We start from the raw sequence: 17,623 nt of genomic DNA, 5'->3' as shown, positions 1-17,623 counted from the left end.
CCAGTGGGTGGAGTATGAATATTCATGATATGTCCCCTGTTGTGGGCGTGGCCTTGAGACAACGCGCTTTACGATTGGAAGGAAAATATTAGTGTCAGTCGCAACTCGTTTAATGGATTATTTCGAAAAGGTAGCCTATGTGTCCTAAGCCATTTATTTGAATGCCTGTGATCAATCAGGAAAAACAGCTCAGACGATTTATCACATTTACACAAAATAGGCTATTCATTGTTTTGAAAATGTGAACTGTTGCAGTTAATGCTTAACATTGAATACCTTTTCGAAATAATCCATTAATAAACGAGTTGCGACTCGAGGAGCGTGCACTAATATTTTTAGTTCCATTCGTTTGCGCGTTGTCTCAAGGCCACGCTCACAACAGCATATCATGAATATTCATGTGTATAAAGGCCTACTCCACCCACTGGAACAGTTTTTCACAGGAACTGAATATTAGGCTACACAACACCTGTTTCAAAAGTTACTGACAATCTGAATAGTAGTAAATTCAGCTGGTCTGGCACAATCGGTGCTTCATGAACGTATCTCTATTTTTAATGGCACGTAAATCGTTTTCCTTCACTTCCGTACACTGAATCGTTCGTGAACGGAATGAATGAACTGCGATTCGAAGCTTGACGATGTAACCAATCTGATTGGTTTACGAACGTTCTACGGTGTGCAATTATTTTCAGGGAAACCCACGGCTACCTAGTTCCAGGCAGGCCTTGACAACAATACATGTCCATATCAATCGCCAAATGATTTCAGTCATTTCAAACTGAAGTCATTGGAGTATAATTATTATATATATATATATATATATATAATAATAATAAATTATATATATGGCTATAAATCATTAGAAAATATTTATATATATATATATATATATATATATATGTATGTGTGTGTATATATAGGCTATATATATATATATATATATATATATATATATATATATATATATATATATATATATATATATATATATATATATATATATATATATATATATACATATAGTACAAATATTTTAACTGTTCTTTTTATTCTCTCTCTTTTTTTCCTTTGCTGAAGTTGTCCCTATTCAGAATTTGTAAACTTGCAGAATCTAAACGAATCTTTTGTGTTTGTAATTTGTAAACTTGCAGAAATCTTTTGATGATCAAATTCGAAATGTTCGAGCCACAGGAAATAATCAAAATCTCCAACAGTATTTTTCAAGTCGGTATTTTTACACATTTTTCAATCTCCTGGCTGGGATATTTCGGTTTTTTCCAAACTCTAAACGCAGCACTGCATGTCCATTCATAGCCACCGTAGAGCCAGTGTCTACGCATGCGCCCGCCTCAAATCAACAATGGCGGCCTCCTTTGGCGTGTGTAGGTTACGTTTCAGGAGTTTAGGGGGGTTTGATCGATTTTATCTAGGATTGGAAACTCAAACTCAAAGAAGACTCACTTCAACTATATCAGCAATCAAAGCCCAGGCAGGGAACAACACCGGTAACACTGTTTCTCTGTAGATCTATAGGCGTGACATTTACTAAAAAATCTCAATTAGGTATTGAGAATGACAGATGTAAAACGTATTTATGCTTTCATCTGTCATTTTATGTTAAAAAGAAATACCAGGTTGTCTTCTCGTGGTAAACATCGTGATGCAATTTGAATGTGCTTGCTTGATCACACCACACTAATTAAATGCTTCTTTCCACTTGCTTCACTTTCGTTTTAGTCACGAAAGCCAAGGAGAATAAAACATTTCAAGCAATCCAGGAGGAGAGAAGAGAACAAGCTGAAAGATCGGTCTTGATCAGCTGTCCGCCTAAATTCAACGAAAATAAGTTTTTAGATTACCTGTCTAAACACGGGACAATCAACAAGCATTTTTTCTACAGTAGCTACGTAAGTGTGGCAGAACTACATCAAGTAATATTATATCTAGATCTAGACACTTAACTAGACCTGACACTTTGACTGAACTGTGTTTATGATTTATTCTGTGTCTGTAGGGAACATATGCAGTAGTTGAATTCTCCAGTGAAGAGAGCATCTCCTCATTGAAGGAGAGCACTAACTTACCAGCTGTTGAACATGAAGCTGCAGTGCCTTTCAAATCACGTCTGCTGTCATTGAAATGGCCAGGCAATCAAATGAACAACCAGCCCATGCCAACTTTCCAAGAGCAATCCCCTCCCTCCATTGGTGACATCAGCCAACTGCTCTCGGAAAAGGACAGTGTAAGTTTTTTTTTACCAAGACTTATATGATTAGGCTCATGGAAGAGAATGGATATTGGAATGGGAGATGCAGAAGTTTTCAGCATTTACTTTTTTGGAGTGTTATGTCCTCTTGTTGGTGCTTCAGATCTGAGGACAAATAAGCATCTTCTCTTTATTTCTTCATTCCACAGATAGATGAGCAACTGCAGTGTCTGACAGAGGCCTTACAGCTCACAGAAGAGAACATCAATCTGCGCTTCCTCGTTTGTTCTCTGCTTGGAGACATTGCTGGAGCATATTTCCCAGAATGCATCATCAGGCCTTTCGGTTCCACTGTCAACGGCTTCGGCAAACTGGGCTGTGATGTCGACATGATTCTGGACCTCGATGGCATCTATGCAACAAGCCAGAAAAAGGTCAGTGATGTGGGCTTCGGTTAAGTAGATTGAATCGAAAAGGAAAAGGTCAAGGTCATCAGCATTGCAAATACTGTCATCATTTACTCACCGTCATGTCGTTCCAAACCGTTATGACTTTCTTTCTTTTCTTCCATGGAAAACAAAACAAAATATTTTGAAGAATGTTGGTAACCAAATCGTTTTATATTATTTTTTAAAATTAGTTTACCAACAGTTAGTTTACCTTTGATTTCCACTGAATGGACAAAAAACATATTTTTTGGCGAACTGTCCTTTTACTCTTTTAATATGTAAGTATTTGTTTTAAAATACAAGATACTTGAAGTATTTGAGTGGAAATTTCAGTTCATGTTATTTTTTTGTTCCCTTAATTATTCATATAAATGTTTATTTTATTTAATTTTTTTATTCCATGGAACAAAAAGTAGATATTTGACCTTTGTCAAAAAGCTTTATGAGCTTTCATTAAGTGTAAATTTGAATAAATAATTAATTTTCCTTTTTTAGATGAATTTTCTCATTCTATGGAATCTTGTTTCTGCCACAGAATAAAAAAAAGGCAATTGTGACTTGTTTCAATTACGCAATTTCTCGCAATTGCGAGTTTACATCTCACAATTTAGACTTTTTTTGTGAGACATACATTATTTTTAATTCAATTACTTTTTTATTTTATTTTATTCAGTGGCGCAAACAAGCTTCCATACCATTCCTTTAAGCTTTACATTTTACAATTAAAATTTAATTTCTACAGTTAATTAAGTTTAGAGCAATAGCGATGCCATTTTTCTTAGTTGATTTATTATGCCGTCATGTTTTAAACAGGGCTCAGGACTGTCCCTGGAGTACCAGGTGAAGAGAGGGTCCTCAGAGCGGGCTGTGACCCAGAGCATCCTCTCAGTCATTGGGAAATGCGTAGACCAGTTCGGCCCTGGATGTGTGGGAGTCCAGAACATTCTCCAAGCTCGATGTCCTCTTGTCCGCTTTTCTCACCAACCCTCTGGCTTTCAGTGTGATCTCACTGCCAACAATAGGTAATTTTATATATATGTTGTGCTGTCTGCTTAATGCCATGCCATGCTATGTTGACATGAAGTTTATTTTCTCACTCCTATTCACACTTCCCCAAACCAAATGTCACCACCATGATGATTCCTTTTAGGTGACACACCAGTAATGCACAGAAACCTGCTCAGCTCTTTTTGTTGTACTGTGTCCCCTGTGGGTTAGAGAGGGGTATTCCCAGATGTGTATATTGTACACCCATATGTGCATAATGAGAAACCAAGAAATGTATTTGTCCTTGAATGATTTAAGAGGAATCTATTGTGTACAGATTGACTGGTGAACATGAAATGCATTTATTGTTATTATTGCTAAAGGTTTTTGTTTATTTTTGTTAAATATTATAAAAGTTATATAAAGCTATATTATATAAAGCTATATAAAAGCTGCTGTGTGCGCCCCTAGTGACACTAGATAGAACTGCAAAATATAATGATTTTGCACATTTTTATCATTTTTGGTTTCTCTAAACCACCTTAAATGAAACATTAAACAAGTTGTCATTAAACAAATAGTCTTTTCTTTCCTGTTGTGACGTGTATATACAAGTGAAACAGCTTCTCAAACAAGAAAAAAATGTCGGGCTGGGTTTGATTCTGTCCATTTGGAATTGATTGGATCATTACTGTTTGCCATTCCTGTGATGTCATGTGAGTAACAGGTTGTCTCATGACATTAAACAAGTCATTAGAGAAGAGAAGAGATGTCGCTGCAAGAGCGAGGGGGAAGTTGATTTAAAAAAAAAAATATATATAATCTTGCATGGATAAATCTTTAATAATAAATATTTTCTTGGTGACTTTAAACTTTGTCCCAAACACTTGTTCTGCCCCAAACTCTCACTATTGGTTGATTCTAATGTATTTTTTTTTCTTAGAAAATGACATGCAGAGAAAACTATAATCTCTCTTTAGCTTGATTCCCCACAGGTGAAAAAACCAACACAGCAACACAGACTGAAATGATTTTTTTTTTTTTTGTAGATAGATAGATATTATATAGATAGATTAGACATTTTAAATTGCCCTGACATGTTCATCAAGGTATGTGTATTCTGTTTAATTGAATGCTCTGTTGTGTGCAGGGTGGCGATGAAGAGTTCAGAACTGCTGTTTATCTACAGGCAGCTGGACCCTCGTGTTCGGCACCTGGTGTTCAGTGTTCGGTACTGGGCTCGGGTTCATAGCATCACAAGCAGTATTCCAGGAGCCTGGATCACCAACTTCTCTTTAACGGTCCTGGTAGTGTTCTTTTTACAGCAGAGGAGTCCTCCCATACTGCCCACACTGGACCGACTGACGGAACTGGCAGGTATACACAGTTGTACTTTGACAGACATGCTTTTCTGCAGTTCTCTTTTGTACTATACTGCCACATAGAGGCGAGAACAGTACCTACACATTTGGTCAAAATTGAGCTATGATGATCTCTGTGACACATGAGTTTGGCTCAACTATGCTCAGACTCAGAGAAACACATAGCGTGAAACGATCAGAACTCAATCAAAAACGTTTGAGCAATTTTTTCCCCCCTCTGCTCCAGTGTTGGTGTTTTACATTTATAGAGGACAGTGCGGTAAGATGTGTTCGTGGGTAAACTGTGGTGACCCGCTATTCTAGAAAACTGTATACATTTTATCATGTGACCATACACTTTAAAAGTTTGGGGTCAGTAAGAGTAAGGGGTCAGTTTTATTTATTTAATTAATACTTCAATTTAACAAGTATACGCTGCATACTAAGACACAGGATTGTGCATCTTTTCAGTTTTTTTATTATTATTTTAATTTAAAAATGAATATTTTGTGTAACTGGACCCCCTTTTTTTTTTTGAAGATACATATTATGTCCCTATGATATATCCATCTTGAAATATAATTAGAGAACATTTGAATTGGCACATCTTTCCCCTTTATATTCCATCTATCTATCTATCTATCTATCTATCTATCTATCTATCTATCTATCTATCTATCTATCTATCTATCTATCTCTCTCTCTCTATCTCTCTCTCTCTATCTCTATATTAATATATATATATATATATATATATATATAATATAATATAATTAATATAATATAATATAATATAATATAATATAATATTATATTATATTATATTATATTATATTATATTATATTATATTTATATATAAGACCAAAGCTTTTATGAGACTGCTGTCTCATTGTCTGTGACCCTAGAAAAATTGCTATACATCATACTATATGGCTCTCCCCTGAGTCGACTTTCTACACACACACTCAATTATTGTTTATTGTCTTCCAGGGTCAAGAACACTGATGCCACAATAATAATACAGTCAATTTCTATATGGAAGGCCACTCGCGTTATATTTATGTTTTGTGTGTGCACTTTCCAGGACCATCGGATAAGTGTGTCATTGAGGGTAATGACTGCACTATTGTCAGTGACCTCAGCAAGATTACACTGCAGAAGAACACAGACACATCAGGTGAGTGCATACGATTGTTTTCATAATTAAAGGTTTTACCTTTTCACCCTTGGACAGATGGCTCATTTCTCTTATGCATTTTTGTAATGCATTAAATTTATACTGATCGTTAATGACATTAAAAAATGTATGCTGTTAATTTTTCGGTTGTTTTAATTTTTTCTTGCACAGCGAAACTGTTGCAGGAATTCTTCGAGTTTTATGGCAATTTTCCCTTCAACAAGGCATCGATCAATATTAGGAAGGTGAGTCATCCACCGATGACACGTGCATGCATGCGCAAACTCCCAAAGGACACTGATGACGTCTTAGCGGACCCTCCACAAACGGCCACCAGAGGGCAGTGTATATATAGTCAAAATAACGTGTCTGGGACTGCAGTGGACACAGTTAGATGTGGGGTCCAGAAGTCTGTGACCATTAGTGAAAATGTTTCTGTTTTGTGTTTTTCTAATTGAATATGTTTTTTTAATGTTTCAAATTATATCATCAGGATAACAATTTGTGTGAAAATGCTGATGCGACTGTTGTTAATTCTGTCTGTGCATGCACTGTGTGTGTTTAAGTGTCTGAAGACTTAAATATCCTGCTTTATATCCCTTTCACCAGGGAAAGGAGCAGAGCAAACCGGAAACAACAGCTTTGTACATCCAGAATCCATTTGAAACCACTCTAAACGTTAGCAAAAACGTTAATGCAACGCAACTTGAACGCTTCGTGAAACTTTGTCAAGAAAGTGCTTGGCTTTTTCAGAAAAGCGAAATTCTTAACCGAAGTTCTAGCCAATCGGCTGAGACGGTTTCGCCGTGGGGGTTCTCTGCACTTCTCCTTCCTTCAGTGACCTCAGGAGCAGGGGTGAAAAGTCGCAGGAAGAGAAAACTGGAACCAGCTAGTTCAAGAATAAAGAACCTGTTAGACTCTCTGAAGATTAAAGGTGGTGAAACTGTTGCAAAGAAGGGAAGTGCAGATCCTAGTAGGTGATGTGGTCAATAAATCTCTCACCCACAAGAATAAGAGAAAAGTCTCCTGAACAGCAAATGCGAATGACCAACGCGGATAAGTGTTCCAAAGATTGGAACAAATGTGAAGTTTATGTATTTCTACAGTCAGAAGCTGTAAGTCTTTTAAGAAATGTTAAAAACTAAGCTCAATCACCGTTCCACTAAAGTATTTCACATGAAAGATATCCCAACATGATATAACTTAGGAAGAAGAGGTCCACTGCGGTCTTCGACTCCTAGAGAAATGGAGCTTAATGGTTGTTGTGTTGATCTGATAACAGCAATCATTACAGTTTCCACAGAAGTGGAACAGAACCTCGGAACACTAAACGGCTTGCATGGAACAGTTATGATTGTTAGATCACACACAGACTCCATCTTTGCATTGCAATACCAATACAACGGTCTAATGACTTAATGTAAAAGCAAAGGCCATGTCACATCAGTACTAAAGTGTTTTGAGAGGTACAGAAAGAATAAACATTCACTGTCAACTAGTGTACATAATATTTTATAAGATATTAAAACAAAGGAATTACAATCAGACCATTTCCTGTTTGTTTGTTCTTGAGCTTCTTTATTTGTAATCTTCTCATACTTATAAAAAAATATTAGTGCTTGTTTCATAAACTATGGGGATCCTGTTTCCGCCACAGAGTTAACAAAGTTTTTGTGGCTTTATTTCAGAATTATTATCTCAGAATTAAGACTTCATTTCTCATAATTGTGTATTTTTATCTCACAACATGACCTTAAATCTTAAATCTACTTAATTTCTTGTAATTGTATCTTTATAACGTACAATGAAACTTGATATCACAATGAATATATATCCTTATATCTCACATTTGCGACTATTTCTTGCATTTGCAACTTTATTTCTCATTATTGCAACTTTACATCTTTGAATTTAAACTTTATTTCACTTGTTTGGTGAATTGTGACTTTATATCTCAAAATGTGACTTAATATCGCACAACGTGACCTTACATTTGGACTGTTTCTCACAACTGCGTCTTTTTTTCCCGTAGTTGTGACTTCATACCTCACAATGAGACTTTGCTCAAATTTATTTTTTTCTCATAATTTCAGCTTTATTTCTTGTGATTGGGACTTTATTTCTTGTGGATGGGAATTTATTTCCCATAATTGTGACTCCAACGTCACCTTATGTCTCACAATTGTGACTTCTTGTCATTGAGACTATATCTCAATATAAGCCTAACTTCCATAATAAACTGGAAGGTAGTGTGAGAAGATGGATGGAAGAAGACATGGGAAAGGTGAAGAACTACAGCACTTTGTTGGTGAGGGCAGGAAACAGATAGTGAGTAGATTGTTGGAGAATGTTGGCAAATAGAGAGGAAATATGTTTTGAGCGTGTATCACAGGACAAGTACTACAAAGGAAAAGCAGCGGGAGAGGATGAAAGACTGTTAAGTCTCTTGGAAATGCTGGTTAGTTGTTGCAATGTTCCTGACTGTTTTACCACTTGACTTGATGAGGTCAAAGATGAAACTTTTTCTCTTAACCTTACCACTTCCACTGAGAGCCAGAGAACAACAGGCTTTAAACCATCTGAATTGTCTTTGAACTTCAGTGACTGTATGAGAACATGAGGAAGGTCATGGGTTCCCTAAGACAGGTAAAGGAGGGATTGATAGAGGAAGTAATAAGTACTCAATCAATATCCTTATGAGCTTATGTGTGTAACCTGTTAGCTTAAAAGCATAATTCATCCAAAAATGAAAATGTTGTATCACTTACTCACCCTCAAGTTGTTCCAAACCTGTATGAGTTTCTTTCTTCTGTTGAAAATAAAAGAAGATATTTTAAAGAATGTTTAGCTATTGACTTAGTATAATATTTTTCTTACTATGGAAGTCAATAGCTACTGTCGTCAACTGTTTGATTACCAACATTCTCCAAAGAAGGTCTTACTGACCCCAAACTTTTAAATGCTGTGCTTATAAACAGATCTATCTATTTTGTCATTTGAAGTCTAACCAATATAAACCATTATTTTGGTTCGGCCAGGATACTCAACCTCCTGTGTGTTTGCTCGGTCTCTGAGGCAGCAGACGGGTTGAGGCTTCCGCTGGGTGTAATACTTGTCAGGTTGCGCTATAATTTTTTTCTTCACCCTGCTGCCAAACTAAACAAACTCCTTTCGAATATGATGATTATTTCCTGAAATAATGATTGTTATGACCCTGGCACTAGTAGAGAGGTGTTTTAGTCATATTCTCCAACTGTTCTCAGTACTAGCCTATAGAGTATGTTTGCTTTTTGAGTATGTACAAAATATATACTCCCATTCTTTCTCTTGCTCCCTCAACTTATTCTTGGCTCTGGGTTTTTCTCCTGAGCCTGAAAGAATTTAGGAAAGGTGGCTTGAGGGTTTGAAAAACACAGGGGGGATTTGCAGGAAAAACAACATGAAATGAAAATGGTCTTGGCTTTGCCGTCTTAGTGGAATTTCGGTCAAAACCTGTGCTATTTAAAACCTCTTTAGAGAATTTTGCTGGTTAGGTGCAATTTACTATTTTGAAGCCTTTGATATCTATAAAATGCTCCATATATTATTTTACACTTTTCCAGGCAGTGATTTGACACTTGTGCGTTACTTTAATGTGTTCACAACTAATATGCATCGATTATTAAAGTGTGAATATAATCACATGATCTCAATTTCTCATTTGGTGTTGTTCACACCCTGGCGTAATCTAACTTCCTTTTCCTCCTCGAGTCCATTGTCCAGAGTGGCGATAGTCCTTTCCAACCCTGCAGTGCTTGTGCCAATCATTTGCCACGTAGTAGCAAAACACATTGACCGTCCTTCCCCATGTTCTCTCTCTCAATCTTTCCCTGTCACTGAGGGGTCAGTGTCTCTAAATCTGCCTTTCCTTTGGTCGCTGATTTTTCCCAAAGCGCCTCATGGATAAAGAGAATCTGAGAAAGCTTCTGACACAGTTCTTTTCCCTATCGGAAGCGCTGCGCCAGCCAATAGCATTAGCTCAGTAAACTGGTGGAAAGTCCTGCCCTGTTGTTGTTGTTTTTAGCTAGCTCAAGCGCGCACACACACACCGAAGTTCGGTTATCTGAATGGGCCTCTGTGTACACCCACAATTCCCATTGTTTTAGTTCTCTACCTCAGCAAGGCTTAATTGAGCCTGGCACCAAAACTCGACCTCAGTGGAACGATAGAGCTATGCTGGTCGATGGCATTTCTCTCTCGTCTGCTGTTCTAGTGCAGAGGGCCTGGCTGCAATTCAGTCAGCACTAACACAATATGGGTGTCTGGAAAGACCTCCATTTACTGCAAAAGGCCTGTCTGTGTTTAAAACTTGTCAGTTTAGAGTTACTAATGAGGGGTGAAAACAGCTAACTGGACCTTGCAAAAATGAACACCACGTTAGAATCACATATTCTGGTCTTTGTGTCTGGTTCTTGCCAGCTTTAAAAGGGATCAGAGATTGGGTTACCTCGTATATTATCATTGTTCAGACTTTGTGTGTGTGTGGCGTTCTAAAGTTTAGTGTCTGTAAGATAAGAGTTGGAAACGCTTGTGGTGGAATTTTTTTTCCTGCACATGAAAAAACCCCAAAAAACTTTGCTTTGATAACCCCATATGCACTGTGTTTCATTGATTTTGATTTATCTCATGCTGTGATGTCATAGTTTTTTATGCACTTAATGCTCACAGAATAACCCTAGACCCTCACTTTACTCTTACTGGCCTGAGGTCAGGATTTCTCCCATCATCTCCCATTGGGGGGCTTGGCTGTGCAGGGTGAGTAATAAACTTGACGTTTTTCAGAGATGGTGCTGACCTGATTGTATTTATGGCCATGATATAGGTTAGGGAACTTGTTGAGGTGTTTCTTGATGCTAGGAGTGAAAATTGGGAAATGGAAGAATTCAGGTCTGAGACTATTTGTTTTTAGCTACCAGTTTTGTGTGTCTTATTACACAATGAAAACTAGAACCACATGCATGAAATTGATTACATGGGCATTTGATTGCTATCAGTTTGAGTAAATTAGAATTGTATACCCTCTCCCTGTTCTTTCTCAAACACTCTGAGGCATCAGCATGAGCCTTTCCATAAATATTGGTTTTCATCAGTAGTGGTAAATCCATACGTAATGACATCCATTCCTGGAACCATAAACACTATGATCTGTCTCTGCTAAAACTATTAGAGAGAAACAGCAGCTCTCCTATTTCCCTATTTCATTACTGAAAAACACAACAGTAGGATCTTTTAAACATCTTCACCTCACACTTGGAGAACTATAGGGACATTTTTCTCCCACTCTCCTCCTTCCGCAATTCTTCTTTAGGTGTGCGAGTAGGCGTTTGTGCCCAGCAAACGGGAGCCTATAGGATTATCTGCCTTAATACCATTTTAAAGCGTTAATAGGAGCAGAGTTGACAGTAATCTTTGTAATTAATCGTTTAATTTAGGATTTGGTTATGAATTATTAAAATCTTTTTTCCATAAATGCAAGAATGTTTCTCTGCTTTTCTGGCAAACCATTTTTGTAGTTAAAGGGGTCATGAACTGCATTTTTGTATTATTTTATAATGTTTCCTAAGGTGCACTTATAATGTATGTCACGTAGACTGAAGAAGACTGACAACTGGATAAAAAAATAACAATAAAGTTTATTAAACAGTAAGGCTTATGCATGAAACGAATGCACGAACAACAACTGACCACTGAAGAGTGAGACAGAGCAACTTAAATACAGGGCAAATGAGGGAGCTAATGATTTACACTTGTGATGATAAATGAATGTCTATGGCAACAAATAAGAAGCGGGAAACTAAAACAAAGGCCCTGTTTCCACCTGGTATTAAGATGCATTTTGGTCGATCAGATCACAAGAGGACGACACTAAATACAGGTGTAAATGGGATCTAAAAAGTTTTGAGCTTGTCTACTTTCGACCACTTCCAGAGGTAGTCGAAAACGCATTCGACTGGAATGCTTTCGTAATGGAAACGTTCATGTAGTTGAATGCGTTCGAACCATAGATATCATATAATAAAGGCTAGATGTCTCGTCCGCGCTGCTGGCCAATAGAGGTCGACGTCTGCACACGGCGGCCATCTTGCCACAGACAGCTCGCTCACTCGTAACATTGTGTTTTAATGGTGCATGTACTTTTAAATAACCATAACTTGCTCAATTTTCTACCGATTTTCAAAAGGTTTGGTTTGTTATAAACGTCAGATATGTAGTTATGACACTGCAAACATATGAATAATTAAGAAAATTCATGTTCCAGCGTTCAGAATTATAGCCACGTTAATAACGTTTGTAAGAAACCAAACCGTTTGTAAATCCGTCAAGATTTCAGCGAGATAAGAGGATTTGTGTTCGTGCTGATCACTCACCTTACTTCAGATACCACAGAGCTCGCCAGAAAGATTCCCTGTGGCAAGATGGCCGCCGGTGATGCCGTTCGAGACTCCGCCTTAAGACATCTAGCCTTATATGGATATCTATGGTTCGAACAGCCACTAATGACCGCCTATTCTCCGCCTACTGACCTAATGCGTATTCATTGCGGGACATGTTATTGGGAAGCACGCTTGTCAGATGGCATTTAAACTTGATGGAAGTAAAGGGACCTGCCCATAGACCCTCCCCTTGAAGTAATCAGGACAGAAGCGGTCGAAAGTGGACAAACAAGACAGATTAAAACACCAGGTGTAAACGGTGTCTCCCTCGTCCACTTGTGATCCGATCGACCAAAACGCATCTTAATACCAGGTGGAACAGGGCCAAAGGAACACAGGAACTACCGAATACAAAGCAAAAGTCCATGAAAATGAAACTGAGAACAAACATAATTGGATATGTCTAACATTACGCCCCCTCCTGGAAGGCGCGACCTCGCGACATGAAGAGGAGATGGAGGCGGCTTCGGAGGAAGATGAGGAGATAGCGAAGGGATGGTGCGCCGAAAATACGACTGATTTACCAAAGAATCCACAGTGAAATGTACCGAACATACAAATATTGCTCTACTGAGACATTCACATTAGTGAAAATAAATAACCACTTTTCTAGCATTAGGATCCTTTGGAAGGTAATGTTATTTTTAAGTCCAGTGATCCTGAATCTCTGTTCTCTCCTCTCAATAATATGCCAGTGGGCGGGGCCAAAGATGCAATGATTTAGAAGTAGGCCTTGATTTGATTTTGCGGAGGTGGTCTTTCATAATGTCACAAATTCCCGATTGGGTCGTTTTCGGAGCTTGGTTTCAATAAAAGCTATTTTTGGACTAACAAAGAAGATTTGAGTTCTGAAACTTACAGGATGCACAATGACCTCTTACATGTCAAAAGACCAAGTAAAATTTGATTTCTGAATTCATGACCCATTTAAAGCACATCCTGCCATACAGATGGAACAGGAGTGGCACTGTGTGCTTGTAAATGAACTGATGTCAGTTTGAAATTAAATTTCAGTCTTAAAAGAGATTCTGAATTGGTCTATATTTGGCAAGGCGGTAACTGGGTTCTCTGTTAACGTGATTTAGGTGAGTGGTGGATAGCTTGGATTGAAAGGAGATGAGATGACCTCACAGTACGGAGAAGCTAAGGTCAGAGGAGTACATTGTTTTCAGCTCCGCACTGATTCTGACTGGACTACTGGACAAAGCAGGTAACGTAAAAAAAAAAAGTTAAACAATAACCAGATTTTTACTACCATCACATCTGTGTCAATATCATCAGGAGACTCTTTTACAGAAGATACTTTAAAATGTTACTAAAGCATATAATGTCTTACCAATCAGTGACGTGTTGCATTTGCTGGATTTAGAGACACGTTTTTGTTGAATTAAATATGTGTTGCATTTTTAGAACCCCTTGTCGTTTACATTTAAAAAACAATGGAAAAGCAGTGCAGTGGAAGGCAAAAATGCATTTTCTTTTAATGGTCCCCTATTAGATTGTCCGCATGGCACATGTACACACACACACACACACAATACACATCTAAAATGTCTTTAAGATAATAGCTTTGATAGTTTAGTACAAATAAACACTGCTCCATATGTTCTATAAAATTGACAACAACAAGCCTTGTAAAAGCTAAACATAATAAAGGATGTAAAACAAGCTTTGTATTAAGCGTATTTAACCACTGTGTATTAACATTTAAATGAATCATTTAACACAATGCACTTATTGTGTACATACATGTTTTTACATTGTATTTGTATTTAAAAAAATACCTGCATATAATTACTGCTGTAATTAATTTCTGTGATTACATCTATATAGGCTACTGTTGACTCTTCTCTTACACCTTAAGCCACCCTTAAACATACCCAAAACCACCAAACCTGTCCCTAACCTTACCCGTATCCCACCTAAATAGTAGCAAAAGTGTTTTACAATACAATTTGAACACAATAAGTACATTGCACTTGCATTTTTGATGCAGGTACATAGTAGCTAAGGACACTTAATATAAAGTGTGACCAAGCCTTTGTAATGATATGTTTCGGCGCATTATAAACTTTATTTTTGTTATGGGGTGGTAGGATTAAAGTATTTTGGGATAAATAACAAAAGGTCAACATCATGTGCTGAACAGCTTTGTTTTTCAAGGGCCAGCACTCTTTAAAGTCCCATTATTTCTGCCGAGTTTGTTTGCAGTGGATGAATTTGTGGGCTGATACAGACAAAGCTCGCTCTGTCAAAATGGCCTTTGTTAGGGATTCTCCCCATTATCCCACCACCCCCATGCAAAGACCCAGCATTCTCTTTGTGCTCAGAAACTGTTTGTGTGTGGTTGTTTGGCATTTCTGTGCACTTCACCGTTCACACTGTCCTCGGCAAAAAAATTAAATATTTTTTTAATATTTAATGACCAATTATCTTAGCATTCAGTTGAACCTTGAATGAGTATTAGATCCTGATTCAGCCTGAATCTAAATACAGACAAATGCACACATGTAGACAGGTCAATTCATTTTTAATAAGAGGTTGTTATGGGCTAATGATATCTGGCATGGCAATGAAAAACCCATCTGCTGATGTCATATGGACAGTAACATATTCGATGCTGTCAGCATTAAACTAAAATAGAAAGACCAACATAAGGAGCAGTAAGTGAAAACACATTCATTCCCATTTTATTTTCAGTTTAGGGGGAAAAAAGCGAAAGGAAATGAGCTCAGAATTCAAGAGAGTCCATTGAGAGGTCTTGACAACTACAAGAATGTTCAGTGACCTGATTAGGTAAACAAACACTTTAATGTCAAAACTTTATGGCTTTTAAAGATCAAAGTTCAAAGGTCTCCTTTCTAAGGCTATGTTGCTGATCTGTGCAAGGTCACACGGCACATGCTCTGCACGTGCGTCCTGGCGTCTGGCATTAGTTTTGCGGCGATGAGCTGGTCTCTGCGTCCTTTCCCTCGGGCCGTTTTTAGTTCACCTCTAACAGAGGTCACCTGTCCAAGGAAATGGTAGGGAAATTCGTAGAGTGATGTGTCCTAAATTCTTCTATCATTCAGTGGAGCAAAAATAACAGAATTATTAACAGTTCCTTAGAAGTAACTCCACTGAAGCAAGCATGCTATTTTTATCGTTTGATAAGAGATAATCTCGACGATAGCATAAATAAGCAGCCATGGGGCCAGAATCATTGAGTCTGCATTATGATGTTGCCATTTAAAGGTTTTTGTTTTCTCTGGGCACTTGTGATGCTCATCTTGTTTGTAAACCTGGAGCTAAACTCATTAATTTCTGGTGTTCCTCCTCAGTGCCTTGTGGTAGTGACATTTATAGTTGACTAAAGCTCATTTGTTGTCAAGAAGATTCTTAAATAGGTTCATAAGGTGCCACAAATATACAGAGCATCAGCAGTGTTACTCGTTTCATCTCTGGTCCGGTTCCTCAGGGTGTTCAGGATATTGAGGATAATTCACTAAATGTACTGAATTGTCATTTTATAGTGTAATAATTCATTAAAACACTCACATGCAAGAGTGTGTGCATGCACAATTTGTTAGAACAACTCTTATACTGTGGAGGCCAAAAGTCTGACAATTTTTATTTTAATGTAAAAATAAATATTATAGCTTAAAAATAATAATTAAAAACCAATACGATTGTGCACTATTTCTAGCTAGTTAATTGTAAAGAAATGTATGTCGTGTGAACTCAGATGTCAGATGTTGCTTCCAGCACAAGATGCGAACATTCTCAAATCATGTGAACATTCTCAAATCATGTTAACATGTCAGCCTGAGTGCTGCTGTCATTAAAGTGAAAGGAGGACATGCTATATTAAGAAACTCTTATGCATGTAAATGTTTAATTACATTTTTTCACTGAAAATGTCACTTAAGATAAAATGGGCTGGTGTTTGGTCATATTTGATTTTTTAATTACAATTTTCGAATGAATGATTATGAAAACAAAATAGAGATAAAATGACTGTTTGCTTTTGCAATGATGCTTTCATTTTGTCTTGTATTATAAATTCTGCCCAGCCCCTTTCCTTTACAGCGGTATGCTTTCAACCCCCCAGATAACCCCCCCTCTAGTCTTTAGTCTTAGTCTTTTCTCTAAATAATTTTTCTGCAAAATTCCTGCAAATTTCATTTTAATTCATTTATACACACACACACACACACACACACACACACACACACACACACACACACACACACACACACACACACACACACACACACACACACACACACACACACACACACACACACACACACACACACACACACACACACACACACACATACACATACATATATACATCTTTTTATATTTATCATATATAAGTTCTGTAAATGTATGATATTTTTGTATGATAGTCACTGAGTAATCGTGTCAAATAATTGTGATCTCAATATTGACCAAAAATAATCATGATTATGATTTTTGCCATAATCAAGCACCCCCTAATAAAATGTTTTATTTAATTTGAAGACTTGTGGACCCCCACTGTATATGCATACAGTCCTTTGTGAAATGTCAGTGACTACTATACCGCTAGTATAGCAATTTGTCTCCAGAGGAGGTTCAGTGAGAAACTCAAATGAGATCTCATCTCCTCATCTGTATTTATCTAAGGGGGGAATAGCAAGGAAGAGGGTGGGATTGGGTGGGACAATCTTACATGACCCCCTGTTCTAATTCCCCCTCTGGTGAGTCAGGTTAAGCAGGGGAGAGTTTGTTTTCTTTTTATTAAACTGGCATTTGGGCTATTCGCATCTGTGCTAAAGACTTTCGAACACCCTTTCTTCCGCCCACTCCAGGAGCTCAGAAAGAGGGGGGGGGGGGCGTACAAATGAGCAAAGGAGAGATACACATGGAGCGCTGGATAGGAAGCACATGTGCTCCATCCCAAGGGAGCGACTCCACCCTTCACTCTCCCCTTTCTCTC

General features: G+C 37.6%; 1 protein-coding gene across 1 annotated transcript; it reads left to right on the top strand.

The window, feature by feature from the left end:
- The first annotated feature begins 1,288 nt into the window (after positions 1–1,288).
- mtpap (mitochondrial poly(A) polymerase) lies at positions 1,289–7,734 on the top strand. Its single transcript, XM_082151164.1, has 9 exons — positions 1,289–1,508; positions 1,741–1,910; positions 2,018–2,245; positions 2,419–2,643; positions 3,472–3,680; positions 4,796–5,022; positions 6,092–6,184; positions 6,356–6,429; positions 6,794–7,734. Exons 1-9 carry the CDS (start codon positions 1,304–1,306, stop codon positions 7,163–7,165), a joined length of 1,803 nt encoding a protein of 600 aa, XP_082007290.1. The 5' UTR covers positions 1,289–1,303; the 3' UTR covers positions 7,166–7,734.
- Positions 7,735–17,623: the final 9,889 nt, after the last annotated feature.

The sequence above is a fragment of the Leuciscus leuciscus genome (assembly GCF_965113295.1).
Source record: "Leuciscus leuciscus genome assembly, chromosome: 21".
NCBI lineage: Eukaryota > Metazoa > Chordata > Actinopteri > Cypriniformes > Leuciscidae > Leuciscus > Leuciscus leuciscus.
This window is presented reverse-complemented; position numbering and strand designations above follow the sequence as displayed.

What these genes read in the sequence shown, in the direction of transcription:
- mtpap (XM_082151164.1), top strand. Translation starts at nt 1,304, where the DNA reads ATGTCCATTCATAGCCACCGTAGAGCCAGTGTCTACGCATGCGCCCGC. An exon ending in TGCTCTCGGAAAAGGACAGT is followed by an intron (nt 2,246 to 2,418) that starts GTAAGTTTTTTT and finishes TTCATTCCACAG; the next exon opens with ATAGATGAGCAACTGCAGTG. An exon ending in GAAGAACACAGACACATCAG is followed by an intron (nt 6,185 to 6,355) that starts GTGAGTGCATAC and finishes TTTCTTGCACAG; the next exon opens with CGAAACTGTTGCAGGAATTC.